Raw genomic sequence first — 17,303 nt, forward strand, 5'->3', positions numbered from 1 at the left:
CACCATGCTAAGAGCTGGAGATACAAATACAAGCATATAGAAGGACAGTGCCTCTCCTTACATTCTTCTTCTTCTTCTTCTTCTTTTTTATTGGCAGGGCAATGAGGGTTAAGTGACTTGCTCAGGGTCACACAGCTAGTAAGTGTCAAGTGTCTGAGGCCGGATTTGAACTCAGGTACTCCTGAATCCAGGGCTAGTGCTTTATCCACTGCGCCACCTAGCTGCCCCACCCCCCCCTTACATTCTAACGGGGGAAGACAACACAAGCAGGGTGGCTGAGTCAGGATTTCTGGGTTGGGGTCTCAGCCTGGAGTGGGGCCTAGAGCAGCTGCAAATCCATGTCTCACTCTGAAGGTGGTTCTAGGGTGAGGAAGGCCCCCATCCTTTCAGAGAGTCTTACAATCCAGCTAGGACTCTGCTGTTTGTTGGTTTGGGAGCTTCCCGGTTCTGCCGGTTTGGTCTTTGCAATTAAAAGAACTTTATTGGCCTGGTATAGGCCTCAGCTTGGTTGGAAGAGTCTCCATCCAGCATACTGTGTTATTATTTCTTGGTTGCTCCCTTCCCCTCCCCCATCCTTCCCCCAATCCCAGATCTTTAACAATTTCTGAAATGTGGGAGTTGGGTGGTTTAAGGGGCTGTGGACTTTGGGAGTAGCTGTATGGCTTTAGGCAAGCCATTTGACTTCTCCGAGATTATTTCTCTTGCTCTCTCCCTTTGTCTATGGGGAGGGTTGAGAGGAACCTTACCTAATAAGGTTCTTGTAATCTCTTCTTCTTCTACTCCTCAGTCTGGTGCCTTTCTCATCCCTTTCCTTGCTAAAGGATGGTCTCTGGAGCACATTCCATGCTGGAAAGGTCTCAGTGACCAGCAAACCCAGCAGCTAATCTACAGTGTGTGCGTGCAACACAGCAGGGCTATTACTGTCTCTGGGGAATGCTACCCCTGAGTCTTTATCCGAGTCATCAGCCTATGGGGCTGGATCTCTTCATGCCATTTCTCATTGCTTCCTCTCCATTTGCCTCCTCCCTCTCTTGGTGCTCTCTCCAACTACCTGTCTCACCTCCTTTTTGACCTCTATTTCCAGCCTTCTGCTCTCATAGATTTAGAGCTACTGGCTGTGTGGCCTTGGACGAATCACTTAAACACTTTGAGCCTTGGTTCCCTCATCCGTATAATAGGAGTGATCATTTTGCCCTACCTACTTTACAGTGTCACTTGTGAGGGAGGTATTTTGCAAAATATAAATACAGAAGTGGAAGCTATTCTTTCTTTCTTTCTTTTCTTCTTTCCTTTCTTTCTCTTTTTGGTGGGGCAATTTAAGTGACTTGCCTAGGGTCACACAGCTAGTAAGTGTCAAGTGTCTGAGGTCGAATTTGAACTCAGGTCCTCCTGAATCCAGGGCCCCTGCTTTATCCATTGGGCCACCTAGCTGCCCCCTGAAAGTTATTATTTCTAAGGATCCTTTGCAGCTCTAGCATTCTTTGATTAATTTTCACCTCTTTTATTCTTCCTCACACTCTCCCTCCCTCCCTTTCGCTGCTTCCTCATCATTGACCTTCTTTCCTTTTTCACTCTTTCTTATACTTCTTTACCCTCCCTTTCTCTCTTCCTCCCTTCTCCCCCCTTCCCTCTCCCTTTTGCTTCCTCTCTTTCTGCATCCCTCTGTCTCCGTCTCCTGCCCCCTCCTTTACTCTCCTTCTGCTTCTTTCCTCGGTCTCTCCCAGCTCATCTTCTCTGACCCTGTAGCTCTCATGCATTAATTTCAGACTAAATGTAAATAAGTCCATTGGATGGCATCCAGTCCAGTCCAGTTTCCAGCTCCAGCTGCCCTCCCTCTGCCCTGTGGCCAGCTCTCACCCCAGGCCTGGCTTTACCACTTCTTCAGCTTTAGGGGAAAGCATGGGGTTCAAGAGCATGATCATAAGCCTATAGGCTGGAAGAATTCACTTTATAGGACAGAATGGCCAAAAGGCATCTCCACCCTTTGAGCCCGGCCTCTGTGTTTGGCAGTGACACTTTTCTTTCCTGTTTGGCATTCAAAGGTTCATAGATCTAAAGCTAGAAGGGACTTTTAAGGCCATCTTGTTCAATCCTATCATTTTATAGATGAGGAAACTGAGGCCTGGGAAGTTAATGATTCATCCACAGTCACACAGTAGGTTTTATTTTTTTTGGTGGAGCAATGATGGTTAAGTGACTCACCCAGGGTCACACAGCTAGTGTCAAGTGTCTGAGGTCAGATTTGAACCCACGTCCTCCTGAATCCAGGGTCAGTGCTTTATCCACGAGCTGCCCCGACTATAGGCTTTTTGGGGTTTTTTGGTGAGGCAATTGGGGTTAAGTGACTTGCCCAGAATCACACAGCTAGAATGTTGTTAAGTATCTGAGGCCGGATTTGAACTCAGGTACTCCTGACTCCAGGGCCGGTGCTCTATCCACTGTGCCATCTAGATGCCCCTCTACTATAGGCTTTTGAAGTAGGATTTGAACCCAGAGCCAGTGCCTTTTCCACTGTTCCGTGATGAATCCCTTGTCCCCTTCCTTCCTGATTCTCTTGCCTATTGCCAACCTCTTGAGCTTTCCTTCTCCTCCCTCTCGATACTGCCCAGCTCTCCTCTTTCTGTTACAAGAAGGGTCTGAGACAAGTCTTGAGGGACTGAAGGAGTAATTGAAGAAACTCCCCTCCCTTCCCTAGACACCAGACCTTACACTTTAGAGATAGCACATCCCAAGATGAAAGGAATGAGAGCCCTGCTCCTTCCCACCCCCCCCCATTCCCCCATCCTCCAGGAGCAAGGCCCAGAAGCAGCAGGCTCACTCTGGGCCCACAGGGGCCTGGCCAGCTCAGAGGTCCCACCCTGCTTCCTCACCCCAGCTCTCCAATCTCAGGGCAGGACCGTCATTTGCCTTGGGCAGGTGTGAGTATGGCAAGCCTGTACCTGCCTTGCACTGAGCTCTAGATACCTAGCCATCCATCGGGCACTGGAACCTCACTCAGGCCAGGGGCATCCCAGGGATCACCCAAAGTCAGGGGGCCCCAGGAACTCTCTAGCCCAAATAGGAATCACTCCCAGGTAAGAACAGCTAGCCCCAGAGAAACTTGTTCTCTCTTGCTGGGGCAGCTTTTTATTGCCAGGGTATGGTGGCCTGATCCTGTTTCCCTCCTTGGTTTCTCTAATTGCCTGTTTTTCTCTGCACTTAGAGGCTAGTCAGAGGTAGTGTGGGAGCCCCACTGGCCTGCTCTGATTTAGTTTCTATCCCTGACTCAACATCTGCCTGTCTCGGTCTGTCTTTTAATCCCAGAGCTTTCTCTCTCTCACTTTGTCTCCTATGAGTCGGTTGGGTCTGTTTGAACCTGTGTGGTGAGGTGTCTTTCCCTGCTCCCATGAGAGAAATGGGGAGGGGAGGCCCAAGCTCCCTTTGGACCTTGCCGTTCAGAGGCTCCATGTGTGATCTGCTTTGGTGGGGGCCCAGGCTGCCCCATTCCACGCTTGCTGCTTGGGGTGACCCATTGTCCCACTGGCTCCCCAACTCCTCTTCCTCTGGCTTCTACTCCGAGGGCTTTCTCATGCCCGGGGGTGGGGCATCAGCCTCGTTTTCTCCCATGCCTTCCAGGCTGGTTCCTCTCCAAGGATCTCTGCTCCAGCCACTGTAATTGTGGGAATGGGGGTGGCTCTGTTTCTCCCACTTCCGCCCACTGTGCCGAGGGTCATTCTCCATAATTATAGGCGGCAGCTCAAGTTCTTCTGCAAGCCCTCTCGTTCTTTCTGTCTCTCCTTTTTGTCTCACTCCCGTCTTTCTCCTCTGACTCTTGCTATCTCTCTGTCTCTCTCCTCTTTTTCTCTCTGATTTTTTTCTCTCGTTTCTCTTGCTCTATTTTTTCTTCTTTCTGCACTCTGTGTCTATCTCTCTGTCTGTCTTAAAGAACAGACCATAAGGTCACAGGCCTAGTGAGGCCAGTTAGTCAAAAATCCCTCTTTTTCTTTACTTTTTTAGTAAAGATACTTACTTTTAGTAAGTGTCTGAAGTCAAATTTGAACTCATGTCCTCCTGACTCCAGGGCTGGGGTTCTACCCACTGTGCCACCTAGCTGCCCCCTCCATCTTTTTTTTTTTAAATGAGGAAACTGAGACCTAGGAAAATTGAGGTAGTATCTGTCTCTCATCTTCTCTCTCTGGCATTCTCAAAAGGGAGAATATTTGTAAAATACAGCACAGCAGATGTTTAATAAATGATTGTTCCCAGGGCAGCTAGGTGGCACAGTGGGTAGGTAAGAGCCCCAGCCCTGGATTCAGGAGGTCCTGAGTTCAAATTTGGCCTCAGACACTTGACACTAGCTGTGTGACCCTGGGCAAGTCACTTAACCCTCATTGTCCCACCCAAAACCAAATAAATAATCAAACAAATAAATAAACGATTGTTCCCATTACTCCCTCCCTTCTCTACACAACTCCCTATCTGTTTCTTTGTCATCGTGTCTCTGTTATTCTCTTTGTCTAGCTATGTCTTTCTTCTTTTTTAGTCGGCCTTCCTCTCCTTCCCCTTTTCTTTCTATAACTGTTTCTATCTCAGACATAGATTCAGAGGGGGAAGGAGCACCAGGGATCCTCTCAGTCAGGGGTACTCAGCCTTACTTGTATCCTAGACCCCTCTAGCAGGCTAGTGAAATTGAGGGATCCCTTCCCAGAATTTTTAAGTGCATTAAATAAAACACATAGGTTTATAAAAGAAACTGGTGAGATAGTTATCAAAATAGATATTATTTCTTATATATATATATATATATTTTTTTTTTAGTGAGGCAATTGGGGTTAAGTGACTTGCCTAGGGTCACACAGCTAGTAAGTGTTAAGTGTCTGAGGCCGGATTTGAACCCAGGTACTCCTGACTTCCAGGGCTGGTGCTCTATCCACTGCGCCACCTAACTGCCCCCAAATATATATTTCTTAAAAGTCAAGTTCATAGACCCCTGTGTGTCTGTTCTGAATTGTTGGATCGGCCTGATACTTTATTTAATTTTACAGATGAGGAAACAGAAGCTTTGGGAGGTCATTTTGTCCAAGTTCATACACCCAACAAGCAGCAGAACTAGAACCCAGAGCTCCTTTTACTCTCTGTCTGAGGCTTACGCTGTCTCATCTCTCAGTCTCTCTTCCTCTTGGGGGTTTCTCCTTTCTCTCTTTGTTTTTGCCTCCTCTTCACTCCGGAACTCTCTTTTCTCCTTCTGCTGTATCTGTGGCCCCTGCTCTGGGCCACAACCCCCACCCCCTCCACATAACACAGACAATGTGGTTTGGGAACATTCTATTTTGAGGCTGGTGCTGCTGGCGGGCAGGGAAGGGTGGGGTGGAGAGCAGTGGGAAGGATGGGAATGGGAGGACCCTCAGGCATCCGTGGGCAAGGGGGCCTCGTAGGAGACACAAAAATGTGCCTTCTCCTGGGGGCCCCTGGGAAATGTTTCTGAGTTTCCTGTTCTCTTATCAGCCCAAGACAAATGCTCGTCTCCATCCCTCCTGCCTGAACTGGAGGTAGCACCGTCTCCACGCTTTTCAGAGGCTGCACTGGAAGAGAACCTTCTAAAGGAAGAAGCTCCCCCTATGCCCCAGGGTAATGGACCAGGGCCCCCCCAGGCCCTGGAAAGCACTGAAACTGCCAGTCCTCCAGAAGCTGTGACATGTGAGTCTAGAGGGGGGAGGCATACAAATGAATTGAGCAAACTTTTATGGGGTTCCTCTTATGTGTATGACACAGTGCTAGTCACATTGAGGGGATAGAAATAGAAAACAAGGCATATGCCTTCAAAGAGCTTAGAGACTAGCTGGGGAGGCACACCCCTCCCCAACACACTGTACAAATATTTCACAAAAAATAATATACACATATGCACACATACATGTATGCGTTCATAGTTAGAGCTTGTGTGGCCCTGGACAAGTCACTTAGCTTCTGAGTGACCCATATACTGTCTGAGGCACAATTTTCTAAGACTATAAATTGCAGAGCAGGTGGTAATCTTTCTGGTATAGAGATGCATTCTCTATAAAGTCTTTGTGACCCATCCAGGGTCACATAGCTATTAAGTGTCTGAGGTCACATTTGAACTCAGGTCTTTCGGACTCCAGGCCTAGCGCTCCATCCACTGAGTCACCCAGCTGCCCTAAATTAACAGTTTCATTTATTTATTTATTTTTTTGCACGAGGCAATGAGGGTTAAGCGACTTGCCCAGGGTCACACAGCTAGTAAGTGTCTGAGATTGGGCCGGTGCTTTATCCACTGCGCCATCTAGCTGCCCCTTTATAAAGTCTATGTGAATGAAATCACAGGTCCATTCTAAAAATGTATTTACAAATCTATTTATACATCAGTGTATTCATATATACATAAATAGATATAACTATATAATAAGACCTTTTCCTTTGTAAGTGAACTAGGGGATAAAGGGGCAGTGAAACCCTGCCCTCCTATTCTGAAGGATCATGAGAAGGAGGGAGGAGGAAAGGGGGAGAGAAATTGAAAAGGGGTATTCCTATCCCTCCAGGATTCTGAATCTAGCCCATGTACCTGATGGGCAAGTCTACCTGGGGCTGGGTGGGTGGAGTGCTCAATCACACAACCAAGGCTCTGTTTGGCATTCTGGAAATCAGGGGGGCTCTATCGCCCTGTCTCCCTGCTCCCTCCCAAACATGAACCATGGACAGAAGGGAGAAAGAGGTCAGCTCTCTGGGCATAGGGGAGGGTAGCCTGGGGTCAGAGTTAGACAGATGCCCCTTGTGTCTAGTAGGCTGTGCTGTTTGCTCTGTGACTCAGCTCCCTGTCCCCCATCCCCACCTCCAAAAGCATAGGCAGCCTCTGTGTCTCCCTCCCACACACTCACCCTCCTCCCACCTAAGCCCTGGCCACATACACATTTGGTTCCAAAAAAGAGATTTGTGGTGCGGGAGGCAGGGCAAGGGGTTATGGGAGAACTCTCAAAGACTATGGGTAGTAGCTGTTCCCACCATAGTGGATAGAAGGACAGGGGTGCTGAACAGAGCTGAGAATTCCAGATGGTGTAAACCCCATATGTATGTGTACATACACACAAACATGTGTGTATACACACATGTACACAATATACACATCGATATATATCTGAATAGTACATACATACATATCTGGGGGCAGCTAGGTAGCACAGTGAATAGAGCACTGGCCCTGGAATCAGGAAGACATGAGTTCGAATTCAGCCTCAGACACAACACTAATGGTGTGATTCTGGGCAAGTCACTTAACCCCGATTGCCTTAAACATCTGGGGCCATCTCCAGTCATCCTGATCTATATCTTGCCACTGGACCCAGATGGCTCTAGAGGAGAGAGTGAGGCTGGTGACTTTGCACAGCCCTTCCTCACTTAAATCCAATTCCGTGCAGTTCATGACATCACTTGATGTCATGGTTCTCTTTGAGAATGAAGGACAAACAATAAACACATAGACACATAGACACACAGACATCTTTGAGGAATTTCCCCCAAAGAGTCCCTAGCATGAAGCCTGTCTCCAGTCTTTTCCCTCCAGTGTGCCCCAGCTCTCTGTATTCTAGCTTCCTCTCCCCCAATTTCTGTCCTATTAGCCCTGTTTGGGGGTCCTCATTTCTATCATTTTTCTGTTTCTCAGGCTCTTTTCTTCAGTCCTTCCCCTCCCCCGCCGGGGTCTCAAGACTCTTCTCTATTCCCATCTGTTATCCCCCTATCCCTTAGTTTCCTGTCTGTGGCTGTGTCTTCTGTCCCCTAGTCTCTGTTCTGTGGTTCCCACATCAGTATTACTTAGCCCCCTTTCCCTTATTCTTTGCCTTGTCTCTTAATCTCTTGGCTCACCACCCCTAGCGCTCAGTCCCCTAGGTTCTAGCCTTTAGAACCTAGCTCCCAGCATCCCTCCCCCAGGCCCTCACCTCTCCTTCTTAGCCCCAGCTCCAAGTTACAAGGAACCCAAGCTACGACAAGGATGGCCAGAACAGGGCGTGTTGGGGAGCTAAGCACCTGGGTAGCCATCCGTCTTGTGTCTTCAGGCAAGACAAGTTCCCAGGTCCCCAAGCTCCAAAGTCACTGGAGGGAAGGACCTGCCTAACTCAGGACTAAGGAAGCCTTTGCAAGTAGAAAGCCGGGAGCTCTGAGCAGCCTCCAGCCCCTGTGAGCAGCCTCTAGCCTTCAACCACAACCCGACTGCTTTCTTAACCTCAGGGGAAGTGTGGGTACCATGAGGGTGGGGGAGATTCTGGAGGGACAAGTGGCAGACTGGGGGCTGGGATAGTGGCTCCCGAGCTTAACCAGACCCTCTCTCCTTGATACTGTATCTAGTCACTCCACCTGAAACTCAACCCAATAGGCCCTAACTTTAGTGGGTTCCTTCCCTCCCTTTCCCCCTAAGCTCCCTTCCATCAGAAGTGCTGCTACGTATGGACTCTGATCTTGGGCCAGGGCAGAGAGGCTCAGGAGGGAGCAGAGAAGATGAGAGAGTGTGAGAGTGGGCAGCCCCAGGTTCTAGGGACAGGCTGGAGAAGAGGAGGTGGGGAGGGCATTCCTCTCCAAACAGATGTTTCCAATACCCCCCCCCCAATCACGTGAAGGGCAGAAATGACTGGGGGATTTGAGGGGGAGGCAGGGAGGAGCTGTTGGTTAACTGCTTCCATTCCTATTCCTCCCCACTGCCCTCTGAGAACTCCCACCTTTTTGTCTCCTTCTCAGGGGGAGAAAATAGCTCTCGGAGCAGTTTAGGGCAGGTGTGGTCCAGACAAATGAGGGTCAATCTCCAGGCACAGTTTGGTAGGGTGAGTTCCAAATCCACAATACTTAAAGCTATGCAGCTGAATATCTTATCTCTTCTAGCCCTAAGTAGCCAGTCATCCCGAGGGATGAGGCAGCTCGGCCTACTGCACCAAACACTAGGTCCCAGTCGAGAGACCCAGTCACAGTCCAAACTCCGAAGCAAACCCATCTTGTGATTTGGGTCAAGTTACTTTCCCTCTGTGGGCTTGATGTTTCTCTTCTATAAAATGAGCAGTCTAGACCAGATGGTCTCTTAAGGTCCCTCCCATTCCTTCTGTGTTCTGTGTTTAAACGTTCTTTATGTGGAAGGGGCCCTCCAAAGCTCCGACATTCTGTGTTTTCACTTCTAACATTCTGTGTTCCAAGATCCCTTCCAACTCTGCCGTTCTGTGTTCTGTTTAAACATTCTGGGTTCTAAGGTTCCACATTTGAACATTCTATATCAAGAGGTCCATCCAAGTTCTGATGTTCTAGGCAGCTATGATTTTATGAACCTATAAATTCTAAGTAAGAAGACCCTCCTAGGGACTAATCTGGTATCCTGGGCCCATGGGGGCTCCTGGAGGCTCCCTAGCCTCTTCCCTTTTTCCTTCTCTCTCCAGGTCAGCCTCAGGGTCTTCCCTCCCCAAGGGAACTTCCTGGGCCCTCCAGCTTTACCCCGCTCTTGCCCAATGGTGCTGGCCATTCCCCGGCGGTGGGTGGTCCCAAGAAGTCAGGGAACGGCACACTGGGTGGCCCCAGAACCCACCGGAAGCTACAGCCACACTCATCATTCGCCAGCCAGGGCAGCAAGAAGAGCAAAGGAAGCACAAAGTCAACGGCCTCCCAGATCCCCATTGAGGCTCAGGAAGGTAAAATAATAATAATAATTAATAATAATAATAATAATAAATAATCTTACTCCAAAACCCTTTCAGGAAAAGTAAATCATGGTACTCTATATATCCAGTTGCTTGAAAATGGGGGCTAGGGGAGTGTGCTCTTCTACCCCCAAATATCCTGTTGTTATCACAGTATAACCAGGACCAGTAAAGTATAACAAAAAGGAGACTGGATTGGTAGAACTGGTTTGAATTCAGTCTTTACTGTGTGACCCTGGATAAGTCACATGCTCTTTCTGATCTTTAGTAGCATCCTATGTAAAAAAAAAAAAATAAGAGGGAAGGGTTTTACTCAATATTATCTAAGACCCTTTTCAGCTTTAAATAGTATATACTGTAATGAGAGTTGAATTTGGGATCATAGTGAGTTCTGTTGTTCAGTTATTTTTAGTTATGTCTCAATCTTTATGACTCCATTTGGGGTTTTCTTGGCAAAAATACTAGAGGGGTTTGTCCTTTCCTTCTCCAGCTCATTCTACAGATGAGGAAACTGAGGCAAACAGGGTCAAGTAACACGCCCAGGGTCACACAGCTAGTAAGTGTCTGAGGCCAGATTTGACACTCTATCCACTGTAGTGCCACCTAGCTGCATAGTAAGTACTTGAGTTCAAATATAGCTCCTTGCATCTCCGTTTCCTTATCTATCTGTAAGATGAGGAATTGGAACGATAATTTCTGAGGTTCCTTGTTGTTTAATATCTCTGATCCCATGATTCTGTCCCCCTTCTTCTTACCAGTGTACTCTACTTGAAGACAGCTGGAAGCCCCCTGTGGGGGTTTCTGGGAAAAGTAGAAGATTTGGTTCCCTGCCCTTGAGGCATCTGGTAGATCAGTGGATAGTAAATGATGGGCCTAGAGTCAGAAAGATCAGAGTTTAAATTTGGCCTTAGATACTTACTAGCTGTGTGACCCTGGACAAGTCATTTAATTGCTGCCTGCCTCAGTTTTCTTATCTGTAAAATGGGGATAATAATAGCACTTACCTTGCGGGTTATTAATAGGATCAAATGAGATGCCTTAAAGTGCTTAACACAGTGAATGGCACATAAGAGCTGCTATATAAATAGTTATTCTCCCCCCCAACACACACACACACATACACACTAACAATTGAATCACACAAATTGAGAAACAAGGTTAGTGGGAGAAAAGTCATCAAAGAACAATATAAAGCAGTATAGAATCAAGTGCTGAACTTGTGGCTCAGTAGCAGAATGTAAATGCGGTTGGAGCTCAGAAAAATCAGAAAAAAAAAATTCACTTTATAGAAGTGTTCTTTGTAAGGCCCCTCTGAACAGTCAGCCCTACGTGCAGAAGTCCAGCCACTATACTGATAAAGATCTAGGCCAGGGTAGGGGAAAGAGCACTGAGCCAGGAGTCAGGAACCAAGCTGGAACTAGGAGGAGGTGACTGGGGCTTTTCCCTAGGGCACCAAAATTTAGAGGGCCCTGATAGCATTTTCAACGGATAGCTGAATCACCTGAGTCCCCAAACCAGTAAGAACAATAAATTCAAATGGGAAGCCATTACATGATAATTCCTCTCCTGGAGTCTGCTTAAAACCAAAGGAAGCTCTGAACCAGTCCTGGCCTGCTCCCCTTTATCCTCACTCCCAAAAGAAGCCTCCTCAGCAGAGTTTCTAGGGTTTCTCCCTTCCAATCAACTAACTTAGCTTTTAAAAGTTGATTTGAGGACACATTTTGTGCTGTTTATTCCAGCTGTGTTGTTTGAAGCTTGCTCTGCTTACCAAAATTACTAGCTGTTGCTTTGGCAAGGAAGCCCGAGTTTTCTACTCCTGGCTTTACTACCGACCCACTGTGTGGCTTTATGCAAATTACCTCCCCTCTCTGGGCATCGGTTTCCTGTAAAATGAAAGGGTCAGACTAGCCGACTTGTAAGGGCCCTTCCAGCTCTAATGATCTCTGAGTCTAGAATTGGGAAGTAGAATGATACAGGGGAGAGTTGGATTCTGAGTCAGAAGTTGTTGTTCAGTCGTGTCTGGCTCTTTGTGACCCCATTTGGGGTTTTCTTGGCAGAGATCCTGGAGTGGTTTGCCATTTCCTTCTCCAGCTCACTTTACAGATGAGGAAATTGAGGCAAACAGGGTAAAGTGACTTGCCCAGGGTCACACAGCTAATAAGTGTCTGAAGCCAGATTTGAATTCAGGAAGATGAGTGTTCCTGACTTGAGGCTCTAATGCTCTATCCACCTGGCTGACCCTTGAGTCAGAGGACCTGGGTTTAAATCCTAGCCCTGTCACATGCTATTCGTATGACTTTGGGCAAGTCATTTTGTTTCCCTGGGCCTCAGTTTCTTCATCTATAAAATAAAGGGGTTAGGTCAGACAGGCGAGAAGGTCCCCTGCAGTTTCAGGGCTATGGCCCTAGGATCTTAGGCTCTAGCATTTATTTCATTCCCTTCTCACTCTTTTGTCCCCATCTTCACCCAGACTGCTGTGTTCACTGTATCCTCTCCTGCCTGTTCTGTGAGTTCTTAACGCTGTGCAACATTGTCTTGGACTGTGCCACCTGCGGCTCATGCTCGGAGGACTCGTGCATCTGCTGCTGCTGCTGCGGAGGGTCGGGGGAATGCGCCGACTGTGACCTGCCCTGCGACATGGACTGCGGTATCATCGACGCCTGCTGCGAGTCGGCCGACTGCCTGGAGATCTGCATGGAATGCTGTGGGCTTTGTTTCTCCTCTTAGCCCCTGGCCCCAGGAGAAGCACTGAGGGAGACTGGGGGCAAAGGGTAGAGGCGGTGCTCCCAACTCAAACCGCCACCCCATTCATCCCCACTCCAAATCAAGTTGCCTCCTTGCCAAGGATTCAACTGGGGCTGACTCCAGCTCCAGACTGGCACGGTGGGCAGAGTCAACTCCAGCTTAGAGCCAGTGGAGGAGAGAGATACAGGAGGGCACCATAGCCATCCCCTTCCCCTCACGCCTTCCTCCTCAACCCCCACTACCCTGGACTAAGGATGCTGCCTTGATATGGGAGAATCCCAGGTGGGGATGGACTTAGAGACCCAGGGGTCCCAGACAGTTGGTCAATCAATCAATAAGTATTTATTAGTCTAAGGTCTTAGGGGCCTGTCCTCTGCCCCTGCATCAACATAACGGAGGAGAAATCCTAGAAGGGATCACACCAAGTCTTCTGTGTTGGAGGCCTTGGGACCAGGCTTCAGTACACTGTGAAAGTCAAGGGAGAGGAGCCTTGGAGAAGAAGGGACCCTGCCAGGCACCAGTAATCTTCAGCTTGAGGAACTGGGGGTTGGGAGGGGCTCCCTAGAATGTGACTCGGATGGACCCGGATAGAAGGTGGTGGAGAAGAAAGAAGGGACAAAGAGAAAGAGTCCTGAATTTCTCTACCTCTCACCACCCCAGCCCCAGACTCTCTCTGACTCTATCCCAGCCTCTGGGGCAGCTAAATGTGAAGAATTTTTAAAAAAAGACACTTCAATTGGGGTACTCATCACCACCCTCTCTTTCTCTCTTTGCTCTTTTCCCTCTCCCAGGCTTCCCTAGGATTCTAACCCAAATAATAACCTAGGAGAGCAGGGCAAAGCCTAGAGATTGGGTGCGTGTAGAGGGATTACAGTGGAAAGGGGAGGGGGTGGGGAACCACATGGAAGAGACTGGAATGGGTGGGGGGAGGGAAATGGTGGGGAGGGTCAGGCCTGTTAGATGCTGTAAATAAATAGCTTTGCTGTTTCACATTTCCTCGGTGTCTCATTCTAGAACCACATCTATGAAGCTAGAAGGGGCGGGAGAGATCATTAAACCCAGCTCCCTTATTTTACAGATGAAGAAGCTACGGTTTGCCCAGTGGCACAGAGCTGGGTCTTCTGACTCTAAGGTCATGACTCTTTCAATTTACAAACAAGATGGCGCTCAGTACTCCAGTCCCAATTCTGTCTCACTGTCTATGGGGTGGGTGTGAGAGACCAGAGGGCTGAATACCCGAGGTCACTTTCCCTGTTCCCACAAAAAAGCAATAGTTCTGAATGGGTCTGGCTGCAGGAGACATCCAGGGGTCTGGGAGGAAGGAGTTAACCCCTGGCATGGAATTTAATTAACAACAGATGTGTTTGGTTTCGATTAATTAATCTCCTGCTGACTCCAACTTTTCAGAGCCTGTTCCTTAGGATGCCTTCTTCCAAGGCAAAAAGCAATTCCCATGCCAGCAGGGGAATGGTGCCTAGGGACATGGCTGACCCCTGCCTTGGCACCTCCTCTAAGGCCCTAGGCTGGCAACCTAACCAGCCCCTGTCCCTGACTGGGGCTGGGATTGGGGAGGAAGAAGGCTGAGTATAATGGCATGTTTGGAAGTAGAACTACTGAAAAATCTCCACCCTCTTCTCTTTTAGAAGATGCCCTCAAAGTGCTGGGGAGGTGATCTTTTGTTTGTTTGTTTTTGTTTTTTGCAGGGCAAAGAGGATTAAGTGACTTGCCTAGGGTAACACAGCTAGCAAGTGTCAAGTGTCTGAGGCCGGATTTGAACTCAGGTCCTCCTGAATCCAGGGCCAGTGCTTTATCCACTGTGCCACCTAGCTGTCCCCGGTGATCTTTTTTAATGAGGTCCACCCTGGACAGAGTCCCTCACCTAAACCCAGAAGGGTCTGTCCCTTGAGTGATAACCAGGTTCTGGTAGGTGAATTAGCTCTGAAAAAAGTAAAAAGAATAAGAACTATTCAGCCTGGAAAAGAGGAAGCTGAGGAAGGAGGCCCAATCTACCAAAGGCAACCATCACTGACCCTCTGTTCAACAATGAGCTAGGCCCTGTGGGGGGAGCAAGGGAGGGCAAGGTGCGGAGGGGGATACAGAGAAGCAGAAAGATGAACTTCCTCAAGTAGCTTATAATAAAACTAGGACACTGGACTAACATGAAATAATAGAAATAACATAGACCTTAACTGATCCTGGCAGTGGAAGAAGCTCAGGTAAGGGAAGAAATGAGCGGGAACAAGGATAAACAGAGAAAGTTTCACATAAGGGGTAGAATTGAGCCAGGCCTTACTCTTCTGATTTCTCTCAAGTCTCACTGCCCATTTTAATCCAATTAAATCCAAAAAGCTTTTGTTAAGCTCCCACCTTGTGTAAAGCACTAAGGCAGACCCTGGGGTACAAAACCAAATGAAAACAAACCTCTAAGAGCTTATGTTCATCTCTTCTCACTTAGACTAGTCTGGCTTAGACAGATGGTGGTACAGTGGATAGAGTACTGGACCTGGAATCAGGAATACCTGAGTTGGAATCCAGCCTCATGCACTTCCTAGCTGGGTGACCCTGCACAAGTCACTTAATCTCTATCTCAGTTTCCTCAACTATGAAATAGGATAATAATAGCACTTACTTCCCAGGGTTGCTTCGAAACTGAGGTTAAGTGATTTGTCCAAGGTCACACTGGTAGTGTCAGATATAGGATCTGAAGCAAGGTCTTCTGATAAGTCCAGAGCCTGTTTCCCTTCTCCCCTCCAACTATACCATGTTTCCTCCCTTTATCTGACTCTCTCTTGCATCATAGTTATTTGCACATTTCTTTCCCTCCCTATTGGATTGCATGCCCCTTGAGAGCAGGGTCTATGCTATGTTCATGGATGTGTCCTGTGGCCTAGCATAGTGCTTCACACAATGAAAACTTGTTGAATAAATGAATGAATGAAGGGATGGATGAATGAATGAATGAACAAATGGATGGATGGATAGGATTGAGGTACATGGGGTCAGGTCAATCTCTAAAGAGACTTCATTCAATGGAGTAAGATGGGAGGGATGAGAATGAGAAGGAGAGGGGATGCGATGTTAGAAAAAAGAATTTCCCAGCCTCCTCAAGTCTCACAAGAAAATCTCTCAGCCTCCAGAGCCAAACATAGAAGTCTAGAATTCTTGAGCTACAATGACCCTCTGGACATAGGATGCTTAACCTTTTGCCCTTTGACAGCCTGGCAAAGCTTAAACACCCCTTCTCAGAATGCTTTTCAATGCAGAAAACAAAATACAAACAAAACCAATTATATAGACACATAGTTATCAAAATATTTTACAAAACAAGAGTATAGACCCCATGTTTAGAATCCTTGAAATAATATAATGGACTGGTTGTACAGATAAGAAGACTCGGTATATGGCACAGTAGATGGAGCACTGGCCCTGGAGTCAGGAGGACCTGGGTTCAAATCTTCCCTCAGACAATTACTAGCTATGGGACCCTGGGCAAGTCATTTAATCATGTTTGCCTCAGTTTCCTCATCTGTAAAATGATCTGGAGAAAGAAATGGCAAACCATTCCAGTACCTTTACCAAGAAAACCCCAAATGATATCATAGAGTTAGACACAACTGAAATGACTGCAACAAAATATGTTTGAGGCCCTTGAGGCCCAGAGAGGACTCACCCATGGTCATATAGTGAGTTACTGGCAGAATGAGAACCTGAAGTCATATCTCCTGACTCCCATTCAAACATTCATTCAACTTCACCACACACTGTTTCCTGCTCCCATGGGGGGGGGGGAGGGAAGAGGGAGGATAAGTATTAAGCACCTACTATGTGCCAGGCATTTTACAAATATTATCTCATTTGACCTTCACAACAACCCTACAAGAGAAACGCTATTATTTTCCTCATTTTATAGTTGAGGAAACTGAGACAGACAAAAGTTAAGTGACTTGCCCAGTACCACAGCTAGTAAGGAAGTGTGTCCATACTTGAATTTGGGTCTTCTTGATTCTAGGCCCCTCACTCTATCCATTGCACCACTGAGCTGCCTGAAAGAGGCAGTGGTATCAAAGGGCCTCTGAGCCTCATCTCTCCCTCCCACTTTCCTTGCTGACCTCACAACTAAAATTGTGGCTCCCCCATCATTGGGAACCTCATGGGCATAGAGACTGAAAGGTCTGTTTTTCAAGCTGATATGCGACCTTCAGGTCCACAATGGGGTCAGCAGGGAGATCGCTGGGGCCCCAACCCCAGGCCCGAGGCTCAGAGAGGAATTGTGAGGTGGGGGCAGGCCTCTGCTCAGAGCTCAGCCTCAGGAAGAGGCACCTCTGAAGCCCAAATAGTGATTTCCTGCTGCAGACTCAGAGCTGTTTTCTTTAGGATGGTGACTGAAACCAGAGAGGCCAGGAGGGGGAAGGGAGAGAGGCAGACTGGGACTAGGGGGACTCACTGGGGGATAGGGCTCAGACAGTACACATACACAGACACACACACTCACACACATACATAGACTTGTACAAAGAAAAACTTGGAAACACAGGACTGAGTCACAGAAAACTCTTGGAGACTAGAAAAAGACTGAGAAATCCCAAAGGGGAATGCTCATCTACACAAACACCGGAAAGACACTGATACACAAAGATGCTCCATAGAGCCGTAGTCTGAGCTGGAAGGAAATGTGGAACCCAGAGCACAGAATGTGAGGCCTGGAAGGGACCTTAGAATGGAATGTTAGAACACAAAGCAGAGAGACTGGCATGGCTGGAAGGGATTTTCAGAGATCTTCCGATTCAAGTACTTCATTTTACAGATGACTAAGCCAAGATTCAGAGAGACCTAAGGATTCCCTGAAAGCTCATCAGCAGGAAGTTGGGATGAACCAGGATTCAGTCTCAGGTC

The 17,303-nt window shown here is 47.8% G+C and overlaps 1 protein-coding gene across 2 annotated transcripts in view; it reads left to right on the plus strand.

The window, feature by feature from the left end:
• MDFI (MyoD family inhibitor) overlaps positions 1–13,273 on the plus strand; it is a 29,572-nt gene extending 16,299 nt beyond the window's left edge. For both annotated transcript variants that reach the window (XM_043962885.1, XM_043962884.1), the window contains exons 3-5: positions 5,485–5,676; positions 9,408–9,656; positions 12,136–13,273. In XM_043962885.1, coding sequence (XP_043818820.1) covers positions 5,485–5,676; positions 9,408–9,656; positions 12,136–12,392 — 698 coding nt within the window. In that variant the 3' untranslated portion in view covers positions 12,393–13,273. The remainder of the gene's footprint in view (positions 1–5,484; positions 5,677–9,407; positions 9,657–12,135) is intronic.
• Positions 13,274–17,303: the final 4,030 nt, after the last annotated feature.

Source organism: Dromiciops gliroides, chromosome 4 (genome assembly GCF_019393635.1).
Source record: "Dromiciops gliroides isolate mDroGli1 chromosome 4, mDroGli1.pri, whole genome shotgun sequence".
Classification (NCBI taxonomy): domain Eukaryota; kingdom Metazoa; phylum Chordata; class Mammalia; order Microbiotheria; family Microbiotheriidae; genus Dromiciops; species Dromiciops gliroides.